The sequence below is a fragment of the Chaetura pelagica genome, unplaced genomic scaffold, assembly GCF_000747805.2.
Source record: "Chaetura pelagica isolate M959 unplaced genomic scaffold, ChaPel_1.0 scaffold363, whole genome shotgun sequence".
Taxonomy (NCBI): Eukaryota; Metazoa; Chordata; class Aves; order Apodiformes; family Apodidae; genus Chaetura; species Chaetura pelagica.
Genome location: NW_009952720.1, coordinates 895,056 through 909,497, shown reverse-complemented (window position 1 = coordinate 909,497; position 14,442 = coordinate 895,056). Strand labels below are relative to the sequence as shown.

At 52.8% G+C, this 14,442-nt stretch overlaps 1 protein-coding gene across 1 annotated transcript in view; it reads right to left on the bottom strand.

Moving 5' to 3' along the window:
- Positions 1–957: 957 nt before the first annotated feature.
- Positions 958–14,442, bottom strand: part of LOC104386128 (ADAMTS-like protein 2) — a 21,945-nt gene continuing 8,460 nt past the window's right edge. The window contains exons 3-18 of the mRNA XM_009994672.1: positions 13,596–13,671; positions 12,990–13,092; positions 11,911–12,056; positions 11,086–11,209; positions 9,811–9,891; positions 9,326–9,501; positions 8,639–9,062; positions 7,673–8,087; positions 6,027–6,133; positions 5,721–5,847; positions 5,161–5,374; positions 4,358–4,513; positions 3,835–4,005; positions 1,971–2,147; positions 1,189–1,333; positions 958–1,076 (exon numbers count right to left, since the gene is read on the bottom strand). Coding sequence (XP_009992974.1) covers positions 958–1,076; positions 1,189–1,333; positions 1,971–2,147; positions 3,835–4,005; positions 4,358–4,513; positions 5,161–5,374; positions 5,721–5,847; positions 6,027–6,133; positions 7,673–8,087; positions 8,639–9,062; positions 9,326–9,501; positions 9,811–9,891; positions 11,086–11,209; positions 11,911–12,056; positions 12,990–13,092; positions 13,596–13,671 — 2,761 coding nt within the window. The remainder of the gene's footprint in view (positions 1,077–1,188; positions 1,334–1,970; positions 2,148–3,834; positions 4,006–4,357; positions 4,514–5,160; positions 5,375–5,720; positions 5,848–6,026; positions 6,134–7,672; positions 8,088–8,638; positions 9,063–9,325; positions 9,502–9,810; positions 9,892–11,085; positions 11,210–11,910; positions 12,057–12,989; positions 13,093–13,595; positions 13,672–14,442) is intronic.

Sequence of the window (14,442 nt, the reverse complement as noted above, 5' to 3'; positions counted from 1 at the left end):
AATTATGTGTGACCTGTCGCCTTCTAACGAGGTGCCAAGGCTGGTGAGGCAGTTACAGAGTAGCTGGATGGCCAGGGTGAGGGTTTTCCTCACAGCCAACACAACCTCCTGGGCCTGGCACAGCTACAGAGAAACAGGCAAGTCAGAAAGGGCTGGAAACGTGGGAGATGCGATTGTGGGTTTGAAGGTTCTGGGGATGGTGGAGGAACAGGACGGGGTAGGGGCAGGGATCCCAGACTTTTTCCACTTCAGATTCCTCCTGTTATTACTCTTTGTCTTTGTTGCTCAGCTATGGGTCCAAATTCAATGTCAGAAATAAATGAGGACTTTGAAATACAAAACAGGAGTAGTTGCTGTTCTTTGGCGGGCTACACAAAATGGGGTTTACCTGCTGCTGCCTGGAAGCTGTACTGGCAGAAAGATTTTTGCCTCCCCACCCTTCCTGCTCCTGCTTTCCTTCCTCTTGCATCCCTCTTCCTCCCCTTAACTCCAGCCTAGGTACACGCATCCCAAAACCAGAGTTTTACCATTTAGCTCTTTATTGTGACACAGGACTTTTTCTTTTTTTGGTGTGTTTTGGAAGTTGCCCTTTGTAGCAGAAGAACCTGCAGTGCAGATCAGAGAGATGGCAGCTGTCCATGCCCTGCTGGGGGCTGGCCTCTGTGCCCCACTGCCTCCAGCCAGAGCCCTTCAGAGAGGACAACAGCAGGGTCAGGCTTTGCCAACTCACTCCTCAGTAGCTTTCTAGGAACAGACGTTTTTTTGTCTTGTGTATAATCCTCTTGGTGGAGAGGGAACAGTGATGACTAAGTCCTAGGAATTCCTCCTCGCTGAGCGGGCTGGTCTACAGGGACTACCTCTGCAGCCAAGCCAAGTGGGGTGGCTCCAAGTGCTAAAGTCTGGCTCAAAGGGGGCTCTTGCCCCTGAACTTGGATGGAGACTATGGCCTGGCAACCATCAGGGTGACCTGAGACGACATGACCTGCAGCAAGCCTTCCTGTAGTACCAGTGAGAGCACAGCTTCACCTTCAGCACCAGCACGCAGTTGGCCGTAGCTTTGTCTTCACAGTCTTCTTCTGGGGAGCAGAAGCATCCACAGTAAGGGCTTAAAAAGGAGATGTGCTTCCCCAGTGGAGAGCTGGACAGAGCCACAGGCTCCCAGGGGGCTACTGTCCCTCCCAGACTTACCTGGTGCCTCTGTGGGGCACGGCTGGAGCTGGCACATCTGCCTGGCTTCTGGTTTGGAATCGGGGTCGCAGCCCTGGGCCAGAGCTTCCCCCTGGTAACACTTCACCTCACGCAGGCGCAGGCCAGCACCACACGTCTTGCTGCACTGTCAGAATCAAGAGAGACAGGAAAGGGAGAGTGAGAGACGTTTTTTAAAATTTTTCTATAGTTCCCAAGTTCTTTCGTCCGGTGAGGCCTCCTGCTTTCAGCTCTGGAGAGTGTTCTTGAGGAGGTTTGGGTCAAATCCCCACACGATCTCAAACTTGTGCTCCCCTTCTGTCGCTGCAGGAGAGCCTCCCTGAGCTGGGGTTGGGGCAGAGTGAGGGAGGAGTTTGCTTTCATCTCAAGCTTTCATCTCAGTTTGAATGTACCTTGGGATTGTTTTGGCTTTGCGTGCCAATGCTGTGAGAGAAGATGGAGCAAGTGGCTGCTGCAAGCCAGGCCCTGTTTCCCCTGTCCTCCCATTCCCTAAATGCTCCTCAGTTGAATTAAAGAGAAAGACAGAACATAGACTCCTGGCAGAGGAGGAGACATGGCTGCATTGCCTGCAGTGCAGTGCCTGCCCTTGCTTGAGGCAATAATCCCTGTGCCCTCAGGTGTCCCCCAGTTCCCACCTGCCAGTCTCTCCACCTGCAGAAGAGCAGAGCTCATGGTCCCACCCAGACCTAACAGAGCCCTCAGCAGAACCGGCTTGCTAGAAAACCTCAGCGCAGGCCACGCTCTCCCCCTTCCCCACCACCTACCTGAGACCAAGAGGTAGTGAACCAGGTTGAACACGGCCTCCTGAAACAGGCAGCTTGCTCCTCAGGTTTCTGGGAGGCTTCGCAGCGCGTCTCGGGGTACTCCCTGTACACCCCGTTCTCCAGGCCCGCGCACACGACGACCCGGGTCTTCAGCCCTCGCCCACAGCTGGCATCACACTGGGGAAGAGGACACGACAGCTGGGAAACAACTGATGCTTCTCAGCTGCAGAGCTTCAAGTCAGATGGCACCCTGCTCAGAAGGTGCTTAACACGTGTGTGCCAACAGCAGCCTAGCAAGTGTTGGTTGTGCTGCCCAGGTCATGGGAGCAATGGGTGGCTGCAGAGCAGCTGAGCTTCTCAGGGAGTGAGGGCAGGAGCTGGTAATTAAGAGTTTAGGCAGCACTGGGGATGCTGGATTCACCTTGGCTGGCCTTGGGAGCAGCTACCCCAAGGGACCTGGAGCAGCCAAGGTAAAAGATTACAAGAGGCTGTTTCTGTCTTATGTGTATCTAAGTCCTCAAAATCCACGTAGCATATTTGTGCAACAACCTTCCTCCTGGAGTACTGACAAGCTTTGCGTGGGCCCAAGGGGCCCAAACTGGTGCACTGCAGGTGCTCTGCATGGACAAGTACTGCTGAGCCCAAAGCTGTGGGCTTAGCTGGGAGCTTTCACTCAGGGCACAAGCAAGAGAAGCAGCAGGAGGCAGGGTCTGATTCCAGCTCAGCTCTGCTCCCTGATGCCTATGAATGCAGTTGCCAGCTTGAGATTTCACTGCTTTGTGCCCTTCTTCACTGCAGCAGGGCCAGGGAATTGGGCTTGCATCCATCCTTGGTCATCCTGTGACCTCAGAGTTCATCAGCTGAGAGAACACAGCAAAGGTAAAGAAGCTGGCACATGCCAAAGTGAGAAGCTCAGCTGGTCTTTCAGAGTTTAGGTGAGGTTAATAGCCTGGATGCAGCAGAAAAACTGCACTGCAGCATTGTGTGTGACCCACACCCTGGGCCAGAGCAGGAGCAGGTGAGGAGATTACCATGGGTTCCCAGGTTTAACCAGTTTGTGCATGTTACCAGTGCTGGAGGGAGATTCAGCTGAGGGCAGTCAGCAGCTATAAAGGGCAGCAAAAGGAGAAGAGAGGTTTAGCTATGGCTGGAGGGGAGAAGGCTTGGCTTCTTCTCTGGTTCCCTAGAAATCTTCTTCTTTGGGAATCCCTAATTGCTCCAGATGTTACAGAAAAAGCCCAAAGCTTACAATGGACTCCATGTGTTCCTCTGGGTGCTCTGGGATTTGGATCAACTTGTGTTGGGAGTTCTAAAGCCTCTAGGCCTTGAGCAACAGAAGAGAAGTAAGGACATTAGCAGAGGCCTCTTGTTTGGTAGAACAGGGCACCTGGACCATGTTCACTGGACTCTATTGATAAGAGTCATGGCCTGGATGTGACTCCTGGGGCAGGGATCTGGGCTGTGGCTCAGGTTTACCTCTGAAGCTGGTTTTGTTGTGGTTTTCTCTTTAGTGGTCAAACCACAATCTTGGGGGCTGAGAGCAGGTTCTGGACAGAGCTTTGCTGAGGAGCCTGGTAACTGCCAGCTGAGAGCCAGAGGTGGGAAAGGAGGATTTTCTTGGGACGTTACTGCCCTCCCATGGAGGTCCCCGGGAAGGCAGCAAATGACAAACCAGGGTGGCCAATAGTTTCAATTACTCCTTCCCACTTTTTAAAAGGAGCTAGGGTAAGAGCACTACTCTGTGGCTGGAGGTGGCACCACACAACCTTCCTTCACCAAGTGAGCCAGGCTACCACCTCCTCCTGAGGGACAGGGCTGGGAAGGAAGGAGGGCTGAGGGACACAGAGCTGGGCTTGGCTTTTACCTGCTCCCACTCCTGCTCCACCCAGTGCGCGGGGCAGTTCTTGTCTCCACAGGGATGGACAGCCAGGGGCTTGGTGGCTGGGTCACACTGCGAGCTGGAGATGACTTTGCCCTCCAGGTTGCGACAGGCGACGAAGCGGCTCATGCGTCCCTCGCCACACGCGCCTGAGCACTTGGAGGAACAAAGGGCGTTTAAGGGGCATGAGAAAGCAGGTGGGTGCAGGGATCAGGGTCGGTGGTGCCAGGAGACCCCAGCCCAGAGCCCCAGCCCTGCCCCTGGGGCTGTGGCACTGGATCCCAAGGGCTTTTAGAGGTACATCCACCCAGGGGCTTCCATTCCCCAGGTGCTCCGAGCTTCCCAGATGAGCAGACAGAGCCCACCTCCCAACTAACCAAGATTTACAGCGTGCAGAGGCAAAGCCACGGATCATCCCAGCTTTTTTTTCCAGCTTAGCCTCTGCCAGGGGAAAGCCTCTTCAGAGAGCTCAGCACCGTGATGCCCACCCTGGCAGCAGGGGACTCACCGGCCCCCAGTCCGAGGTGGTCCAGCGGCGGCCGCAGGGAGGACCCGTGCAGACCTTCTCGCTGCTGGGTTTCTGGTCCTCGTCGCAGAGAGGGGCTTCCACCGAGCAGCGAACCTCCCTCCTCATCGTCCCCGGGGCTCCGCAGGGAGCTGAGCACTGCAACAGAGCCAGCCCCGCCGCTCAGCAGCAGGGAGAGAGGCAGGGAGCTGAGGAGAGCTGCTCTCTGCCTCCTCCTCTGCTCTTCCCGCTGTGCCAGGGGAGAGGGGAATGGGGCCCCAGCTGGGACACAGAAAGGTAGGGCTGTCTCTGCTGCTGATTTGACTTTGGGTCCTACAGCTCCGAGATGCTGAGGCTGCTGTTCAAAGTCATGGGGCTGCTGGCCCAGTCCCAAGCAGGCTGTGGGGTGTCAATCAAAGGGGTTCTGATTGGGTTTTAGCTTCTCCGTCCCTCCATATTACTGTTTCCCTGTTCACCTGTGGTGAGATTCCCTGGAATAGGGAGGCAAAGCCTCTTGCTGGCAGGGCTTTCAGCATTCTGCTTGAGGAGCAACTTGACAGCACTTTGCGCTCCCCTTTGTCCACTGGGTAATGCCAGAACAGGGGAGCTGTGGCAGTCCATGTCCCCACAGTTGGCATGGGGCTTCCTCAGCACCCAACACCTGCCAGCCCCCTTTCTTCCTCCTCCAGCCCCCTTTCTTCCTCCTCCAGCCCCTTTCTTCCTCCTCCAGCCCCCTTCTTCCTCCTCCAGCCCTCAGCCCAGCCCCAGCTGCTAGCCTCTGGGAACAAAGCTCCCCTGCTGCCTACCTCGGACCACTCGGAGAGCTCCCACTGGGGCCCACAGGCCTTGTTCTTGCAGGCTTTCCTCTCCATGGGCCTGGCCAGCCCAGCTGCCTCACACAGATCATCGTAAACGGAGCTGTCAAAGCCTGGAGCCAGCATCTTCCAGCAGCGCACGGTGCGGTACTGGTAGCCCTCACCACAGGTCCTGGAGCACTCGCTCCACCGGCTGGTCTCCCACCTCCACGAGCAATCCCCAGAAGAAAAAAGCACAAAGGAAAACCCAGGTAAGGGGGGTGAGGGACGTGGGGCAGAGTGCCTACACGCCTGGGACTCCCTCACTCGGCAGCTGCTGCTGCTCATCAGGTCTGTGTCTGTGTTAAGGGAGTGCTGCTTTCAAAAGCCAACTTCACTCCCATCAGTAATTCCCACAGCAAATTCCTTCCTTCTTTTTGCTTGCAAAGGATACAGTGGCTTAGCTGTTGAAGTGGATCTTCCAGCCCAGAACGGCTGTATCCTTAAGAGCAGAAAACGACCCTGACAAAGATAAGTTGTCCCCACGGCCAGCTGAGGTAATTTCTACTCACCTGGGCTGACAATCTCTCCCTGTGCAAAATTCATGAGTAGGTTCTGGCCGGGTTAGGGCATCACAGTATGTTTCATCCACTTCCACACCGTCGTACCGGACACACATCGCATAGGAGGTGCTGATACCTGCTGGGCAATCAAGACCCTCTCTTAGTCAGGCTCCATCGAATCCAAAAGCCTCCTCCCACCATGATCAACTTACTGGATCTGAAATTCCACTGGGCACTTTGAAAAGTACCGGTATTTTCTCCATCCAACGGCCAAAATGGACCTCACACAATCGAGTCACCTGAAGCCAAACCTACCTGACGTGCAGGTGGAGCTGCAGGGGGCATAAGCTGAGACTTTCCACCGATACATGTCAGCCAAGCTAATGTCATCATGGCCCACGGGGCTCACATCAAACTCATTGCTATGGAGAAAGGAAGGCAGTGTGAGCTAAGGATGAAAAATTGCTGCAGACATAAAATATAGTTAATTTCTTCCTCGCTGTCTTTGAAGATGGAAAGAAACCCAGGGTTCCTGCTTTCCATCTCCCCCACCTTGGGCAAGATGGACCACAGATGAACAGAGACTGTAAAGCCTTGATCCACCTCCTGAATTCAACTAGCAAGGCTGTGAAAAAGCAATGGATCAACATCCTCAGAGAGGAGGCACCGTTCATAGTGAGACTTGTCTATATATGGTCTTTTGGACATGCAGGTGCCCTCAGCATCAGTCCATGTTATCACCTTGAGGTAAGACATTAGGTTGGAAAGGGGAGCTCAATCAAGGTCTCTCTTACGATTTAATGTGGTGGGAGGTTTCACACGTGGCTTGCCAGAAATGTTTAAAAGTTGGCCCTCATTTTCCTGCCAAGTGTTTACTGAAGTTAGAGGCATGTGTGCCCAGAAGGGGCATGACATACTGGTAAAAGTGTGTGTGTCATATGCTATAGACTCCTGGCCTTTTTTACAATCACATTAGTGTTAGTTCCCCAGGTGCTTGTGAACCTACTTAAATGGATCCCTTAGAGGTGAGGGGCAGGTGTGTGTGTCTGAGTGTGCAAAATACATTCTGGGAGCTCTGCCAAGCCAGTTGTGCCAGCCTTAGGAGGACACACAATTGGTTAAACATCTACAGCAGCTCCACGGACAGACAGACGCTGGAGAGTAGGGACACGAAGGAGAATAGTGAGACTACTAGAGGACTGGCTCAACCCTCCCTCCCTAGCTAACCATGCTCCTGTGTTGCCCACGAAACCAAGTGCCACCTTTCAGTGCCAGGACCGTTCATAGTGAGACTTGTCTATATATGGTCTTTTGGACATGCAGGTGCCCTCAGCATCAGTCCATGTTATCACCTTGAGGTAAGACATTAGGTTGGAAAGGGGAGCTCAATCAAGGTCTCTCTTACGATTTAATGTGGTGGGAGGTTTCACACGTGGCTTGCCAGAAATGTTTAAAAGTTGGCCCTCATTTTCCTGCCAAGTGTTTACTGAAGTTAGAGGCATGTGTGCCCAGAAGGGGCATGACATACCCTTCTGTAAATGTGTGTGTGTCACATGCTATAGACTCCTGGCCTTTTTTACAATTAGGCATGTGTGCCCAGAAGGGGCATGACATACTGGTAAAAGTGTGTGTGTCATATGCTATAGACTCCTGGCCTTTTTTACAATTACATTAGTGTTAGTTCCCCAGGTGCTTGTGAACCTACTTAAATGGATCCCTTAGAGGTGAGGGGCAGGTGTGTGTGTCTGAGTGTGCAAAATACATTCTGGGAGCTCTGCCAAGCCAGTTGTGCCAGCCTTAGGAGGACACACAGTTGGTTAAACATCTACAGCAGCTCCACGGACAGACAGACGCTGGAGAGTAGGGACACGAAGGAGAGTAGTGAGACTACTAGAGGACTGGCTCAACCCTCCCTCCCTAGCTAACCATGCTCCTGTGTTGCCCACAAAACCAAGTGCCACCTTTCAGTGCCAGGAGCTTGCAGAGGCTCTGCCTGGCTGATGTCCACGGTGGGGCTGGCACCTAGCAGAGGGCTCTCCACAGATGCCATCATGCTGTGGTTGGCTGCTTCCCCCTGACTCCCAGCAAATGCCTTCAAGTCCTCCAGTGAGTTCTTACGGGCCGGCGCTTTGTGGAGGCCCTGTGGCCACCAGGCAGCTGTCTCAGTCCACAGTCCTGCTGTGGAGTTCCTCGTGGCCAGCCTGGCTGCCAGGTGCTGCAGCTCCCTGCAGAAGGCAGCGCTGTGAGGGTCTCGGTGACACAGCCGCCTGAAGAGCCGGAGCCTGGAGGACGCTCCGCGGCTGTTCTCTGGCAGCTCAGGTCTCCTCATGCTGTAGGGCACGGCCGTGCTGATGGAAATCTGATTGAACCTTAGAGCTGGAATTCAAACACAGGGGTGCTTTTAACTATATGGGATGGCTTGTATGTCAGCATTTGGCACCAGGGTGCACCAACAGGCCTTGGCTGCCCTGACCAACCTCACACACGCTCTCTTGCCCATTGCTCAGGAGCTCTATTTAAGCTCAGGAGTGGGCCTTCAGTCCTGGCCTGGGGAATGTTGCTGGTGTACTTTGTTCCTGAATTGTTTGGCTTTCCCAGACTGACCTCCGATTCGACTTGTCACCTTGTGTTCACCTGATCCTCACTGGGCTGTCACTAGGACCTGTCCCTGCCCTGCCCGCCAAGCCCAGGCACTGTGGGACTGCCCTGCCTGAGCAGGCATAGCCTGATCTGCATGGTGGCCACTCTGTCCCAGCTCCCCTTCCCTTATAGAGCTACTGCTCCCTGACAGTCTCCACCCCACTATTAATCATCTTTCCCTCATGTCTGCTGTGATGGTAAAGCCACCTTAAATTTCAAGACAACCAACGCGCGATGTTCGTTTTCAAGGAACAAAATGGAACAGAAGGAAAAACAAAGCAACCAACCCAACTCTGTTTCTCCACCGTTTGCTGCTGTTTCCTCCTCCTCTTCCTCTCCTCTGTTTGCATGGTAGACCTGTCTTATCTGGAAGTCATACTTCTCCTTCTCTTCACCTTGTTCCCAGCCCCAGTCCCGACTCTGACTGGTGGAGTTGGTTTGGAAGAAGTGCGGGTGGCTAAAGCCTAAATCTTCATGCCCTTCTCTTAGAGGAAGCTGTACACTGGTGTCATCTGGTGCCAGGGAGAGCCACGTGGCATTGAAGTCCTGGGAAGCTCTGGAATTGGCTGGAACGGGATGGTTCTGGCTGGTCTCTGGTAGGTGATGGTAAAGAGGTCTGTCTACTGCTGGGGCTGCAGTTCGGAGAGGTGGTGTCCGTGGTACGGTGTAGTCATAAGTTATGTGTGGCATTTTCCCATTGAAGTTATAGTACTACAGGCAACAGGGAAAGAAAGCAAAACCCTTTTTTCATTTTAAAGGACATATGTTTCCCAGACACCTCTTCATGATGGATGTAAAGAGAAGATAGCACACTCATAAACCCAAGGAAACCTCCCAAGACACATCTGGCTTCCTCAGCCACCCAGACACTCAGGTTTGGCTTGGGAACCAGGTTCATATTTCCTTTGTCTGAGGAAGGCTCACAAATGTGAGACAGGCAAGACAGGAGAGCCTAAAACTAGCTCCTCACATACCATGGCATTCAGAGACTGGTTGGTGGGCCCGTGAGCTATGATGTACTCCAGCCCATCCGAGTTCAGGCTCGAGGGCCGCCGGTACTTGAAGATGGTGCCAGCTACCCTGAAGTTCTGGGGGTGGTCAATGGCAGAGTTGCCATTGAAGAAGAAATGCCCAGATTCATCTGCAAGTGCTTCAGGGAGAGAGAGAGAGAGAGAGAGAAAAGGGACAATCATGATATTCAATGCAGAACAGCAACACTGAGGAGAGCAAACAGCTCACGACTGAGAAGAGCCCAATGGAAAAAGAATCCCTCCTACCGCTGGAGATGGGGTTTTATGGAGCCTTGGTTTATGGAGAAATGAAGCACCCCTGTGCTGCCCTGGAAGAACTGCTCCCCGAGCTCCCTCGCAGCACAGACCAGAGTGCACAGAGCCCTCCTCCCACCTCCCAGGCAGCTGAACTGGGACTGTGTCCACAACCATCCAGTTCCTCTGGTTACCTAGGATGTTTTCTGTTTTCCTGCGCTCAATGATGAGGATGTCTGTGGCACCTGCAGGGATGTTGGTGATGAACACGTAACCTGAGGAACAGAGCAGAGGATGAGGAAACCCTGAGGACAGCATAAAAGGTTCTGGGTAGGAAAACCAGCTCATGGGGCAAGGGTGTACTTTAGGAGGGCAGGAGTCTAAGGCCAGTCCGTGAGCTCTTATCCCAGCTCCCCTCTGATGTCCCATTGCAGGTCTCCAAGGCTCAGCCTGAGCACTGCTGGGTTTGGAGTCAGGAAATGAGCTGCACAAGTGCAACAGTCTGACTTCAGGAGTGTAGATGAATGTGCCCTATGCTCTTTCTGGCAGGAGCAGAGAAAAAGCTTACTAGTGACTAGGGCTGATGCTGAACAGAGGATGGAGAAGACTGTAGGTCCACTCAGCTCCTGACTCAACAGTTTGTCTCAGGAGGAGCAGAAAAATTGACCTTTAAAGGGAAAGTAAATAAGAAGGCTCTTAAAAGTTGTGTGGTTTGGCAGCTTGTCTTTCCTGCAGGAAATGCAGGTCTTGTCTGTTCTGTAAGGTTTTATGAGGACTGGAAAGGGAGGCCAAAACTGCACCTGTACTGCTAGAGGGGTTACATTATCCCTGCTCTGGAAAGGGGCCTGAGCACTTTTCTAGTCTGTCTGGAGAAAGTGAGGCAGACTAGTGAAAAAACAACAGGGTGAAACAATGCTCCAAACCTCCTGAAATTAATTAATTACTAATGAGCACGCCACAGTCTATTCTTTGTGTGTGTGGAGGAATGGGCCATAAGGTTGCAAGGGATGAATCTCAGCCCAGTTTCAGACAGACTGTCCCTCAGCTGTGCCAGCCACGGGGCTGGGGAAAGCAGGAGACTGAAGTGCAGGCTGAAACAAATGCTGTGATCCCCATCGAAGGAGCTTAAGTTTCAAATGAACACGTGGCACAAATAAAAGAAGACTCATTGATCTCCTCACATTATCTGAGGTGGGCAAGATGCCAAAATCAATAGGAACAAATAGATCCCTGGCTGCTTCCTACTGTAAAGAGGTGAAGGGAAACCTTACCAGCCTAATATACAGCACATCAAACCAATATCCTCTGATGATTAAGCGAAAAGGACAAAATTCCAGCATTTAAGCAGCTCTTCAGCTCTTCCCACCAAGCAGCTGGGAAAACTCCTACCCGTGTTCAGTCACCCTTCATGCCAGCTGGTGGGAAGGAGTAGCAGGTGAAGTCTGAAGGCCTGTGGTAGCAGGGAGTACCTATCTGTGAGACTGCCCTTCGGAAGCTGCCCGAGACGCGGTGGCACGCGCTGCCGTCCCCTCCACACACCCTGCATCTGTCCATCGTCCGGGGCGAGTACAGGCTCCCGTCACACCCGACTGGCTGCAAAGAACAGAGCAGGAGAGGGTTTCCTGGGGTCAGCTCATTGCCACGGCTCAGGGGCTTTTCAAGGAGAGGCTGCCAAGCTCTTTTGGTGAGGTTTGGAGGTGGGGGATGTACGTGGAGCGGAGTAATGAAGGAATGCGACGGCAGCAGGAGGTCACCTGTGTCACTGGTGAGCATCTACATCACATGAACCTTGTGTGTGTGGGTGAAAGGGGTAAGACTGGAGCAAGCTACTTCTGTTTCTCCTCTCTCTGCATGTAGTCCAGTCCAACACACTGAGACAATGATGCACATCACCCTTCAGGAGATGCTGCACCAAAGGCAGGCCTGCCTGAAGTTTTAAGATACCCCTCTGATATGATGTTCAACCACCCTTCATCTTTGCCATTGGAGGGAAAAACCACATGTAAGATTTTACTTTTTTTTATATTGGATGACTACAAAACCAAACCTGTAATTCTAGTCTTCTCTGTGTTGGGAGGACAGGGCTGTCACTCAGAGGGAACATGTGGATGTACCTAATTCCTTTCATGTGAACCTCTCAGCTCTGCTCTAGCCTGTAGGTGTTCAAGAATGAAATGTCATTACTCCACGCCAGGCTTTGGTTTCAATTCCCTGCTGTGACCTTGCCATGACCAGGAGGTCCAGCCAGGCACCTACACTTCCCGTTTCTCTGCTCCTTCCTCCCAGAGCCTCACCTCACACCTGCCATTAATGCAGACCCCTTGATAGGTCCTGTCCTTGCAGGAGGTACCATCCTGTGCTCGGGCCATCAGCTGCCTCTCTCCACTCCGAGTGGTGCACTGGAGGTCACACGGCTTGTTGGAGATACTGGTGTAGTCATCTGAAGGGAGAGGGGCAGAAAGTCACCAGGCAGATCAAGGTGCTCAGAGATGGGCAGCGAGGAAGGGGCCTTTCCTGTTATCCATACTGATGGTTTGAGGTCACCTTGGCTGTTCTTGCTGCTTGAGGTTAGACTCCAAGGCTACTGATTTTGGAGTGGTAAAGGGGTCACAGTATGAGGCTGCAGCTGGGGACTATGCCTAGCAGAAATGCTTCTTACTGGCAAACCCTCTTCCCTTTGCAGTGGCAGATTTGGGACTCTGCATCAGCAGATCCCAAGCCACACACAAGCACACAAGAGCAATCAAGACCTGCAAGAGGGGTACCAACTGTGTGGGGCCAAGGCCATCTACACCCTGTTCAGCTGAGCGACTGAAAACAGAGGTGAGGATGTTCTATGTCCCTTTGGCAGCTAATGGAAAACCAGCTGAGTCCAGAAAGAGGGTGAGCTCAGTCTGGGCCTCAAGGGACAACTGGCAAACGATGTGAAAACAACCTGTCTTGCCTGTGCAGGGAAAGGATGGTCATCCTCTTGAGAACAACCCACCACCAATCCAGTGGGAAGCACGCTGGGTGACAGAGGCAGCCAAAATGGTAGAAGGCACAAAGAGCATGAACACCCACTCTGCCAAGATGACTGCTGGTTAGCCAAGACAACTCAGAGAAGCCCGTGTCCTGTCTGCCCACCAGTGCTTGCTGATGTAGGATCCAAAACAGGAGCAATGTGGTGAGAGAGGAGGCCTGGCTGGGTGGAGCGGTTCTGTGAAGAGACAGGGAACGATTTCTCCAAAGTAGGGAGCATAGGGAAGCACTTCCAGACCAGCCAGGAGCATCCATCCCTTGTCCCTTGGCACCTTCCCCCTCTCCTGTGTCTGAGAAGATCCTGTGGGTACCTTCTCTCCCTGATCTTTTATGTGAAATGGTGAAAACCCACCTGGATAGAGGGGCATCCAGTGGTAGTAGCGCTTCCCAAAGGCTTTGGCATTGAAGCTGGAGCACTGCTGCTGTTTGAAGCTTGCTGTGTTGGCTGGGCAGGGCTAGGGAGGGAATAAATGTGATCAAAAGCTCCCTACTTCACAGCCAGGGTTGTGAGAGCTGCTTGTCCCTGCTGCATCCTTGAAGGATGAAAACACCCTGTCCACCTTGGAAGGAATCAGTGAGGAACTCCGAGGTGCCATAATGCAGGTGGAAAGGCCAGGCCTCCCTTGCCAAGAGCCCCTCAGACATCTAACAATCCTGTATAAATTACTTCCAGCAAAGGGAAAAGCATTCTGGAAAAACTTCTTCCTTCTCCCCACCCTGCAACAAATATGGTTTTGTATCTTTTCCCCCCCCATCTCTCAGTTTCAGAGAGCAGAGCCCATCTCCCACCTCTCCAAAGACACAAAGTCAGCCAGTCCAGGAGTGCACTGTACCCCTTGTCTGCACTCCTCTGACCTACCAGTCACCCTGAGTTCTGGTGCTCTTGGAGCTCCAGGTATCACCCCCTGAGTCCCACATCCCCCAGTGAGGACCAGTCAGTCCAGGAAGTGGTTCTCACCTGCTGCTGGCACAGTTGGTAGTGCTTGGCTTGACCAACACACATGGTGCTGTTTGTTCCCTGGGGCATCTGGAGCCTGCAAAGCAGAAAGAAGATGAGCTGGAGAGGTCTGTGAAGTACCAAGGTACTAAGGATGACAAAAAAGTCAGGCCTGGCTTAAGGTGGAGAAGCAAGGCAGGTATTTTATCAGAGCAAAGCCCTCCAGACCTAAATTAGCCAACATCTCCTCTGAAACACGTTTTCAGTGCCTTCAGGTGGACTGTGATTTTAGGCTACTCTTGTTTTGGGGCAGGTTGAGCAGACAGGGAGCAACTGCAGTATCACCAGCCCTATGTCCCTTCACCTCTGAGCTTCAAAGGGGCTGATGTGAGAAAAGGGCAACAGAGAGGGATGATCCATCACCTCCACAGAAGCATGCAGGGTTTGCAGTGACCAGGGAAGTTGATTTCAGGGTTCACTGTGCAGTAGGCAGAGAGATGGCACCTCTCATGGGAACTGTCCACCTTAAAAGATTAGCAGGAAAGGCTTGGTGCAAAAAACCATAGGAATTTCTCAACACTTGGTCCTTTAGCTCCAGCCAGCAGGAGTTATGCAGGGGATCCTGGAGTCCTTAACTAATGCCAAGGCAAAGAAAGGCTTGAAAGCTGGCAAGACACACGGAGGATGGCCAAAACCATAGATTAAGGCAGCTTGGTCTGTGTAAAGATGACCAGCAGACAATGTGGTAGCAGCACAGGGAACTTAGGATGCACTGTGTAATGAAGAACCCTGCAGGCACATTCAGGCTGGACTGGCTAGAGGTACTGCAGCTATCCCTCCAGAGCAGTTACTTAAATGATGTAGGGAA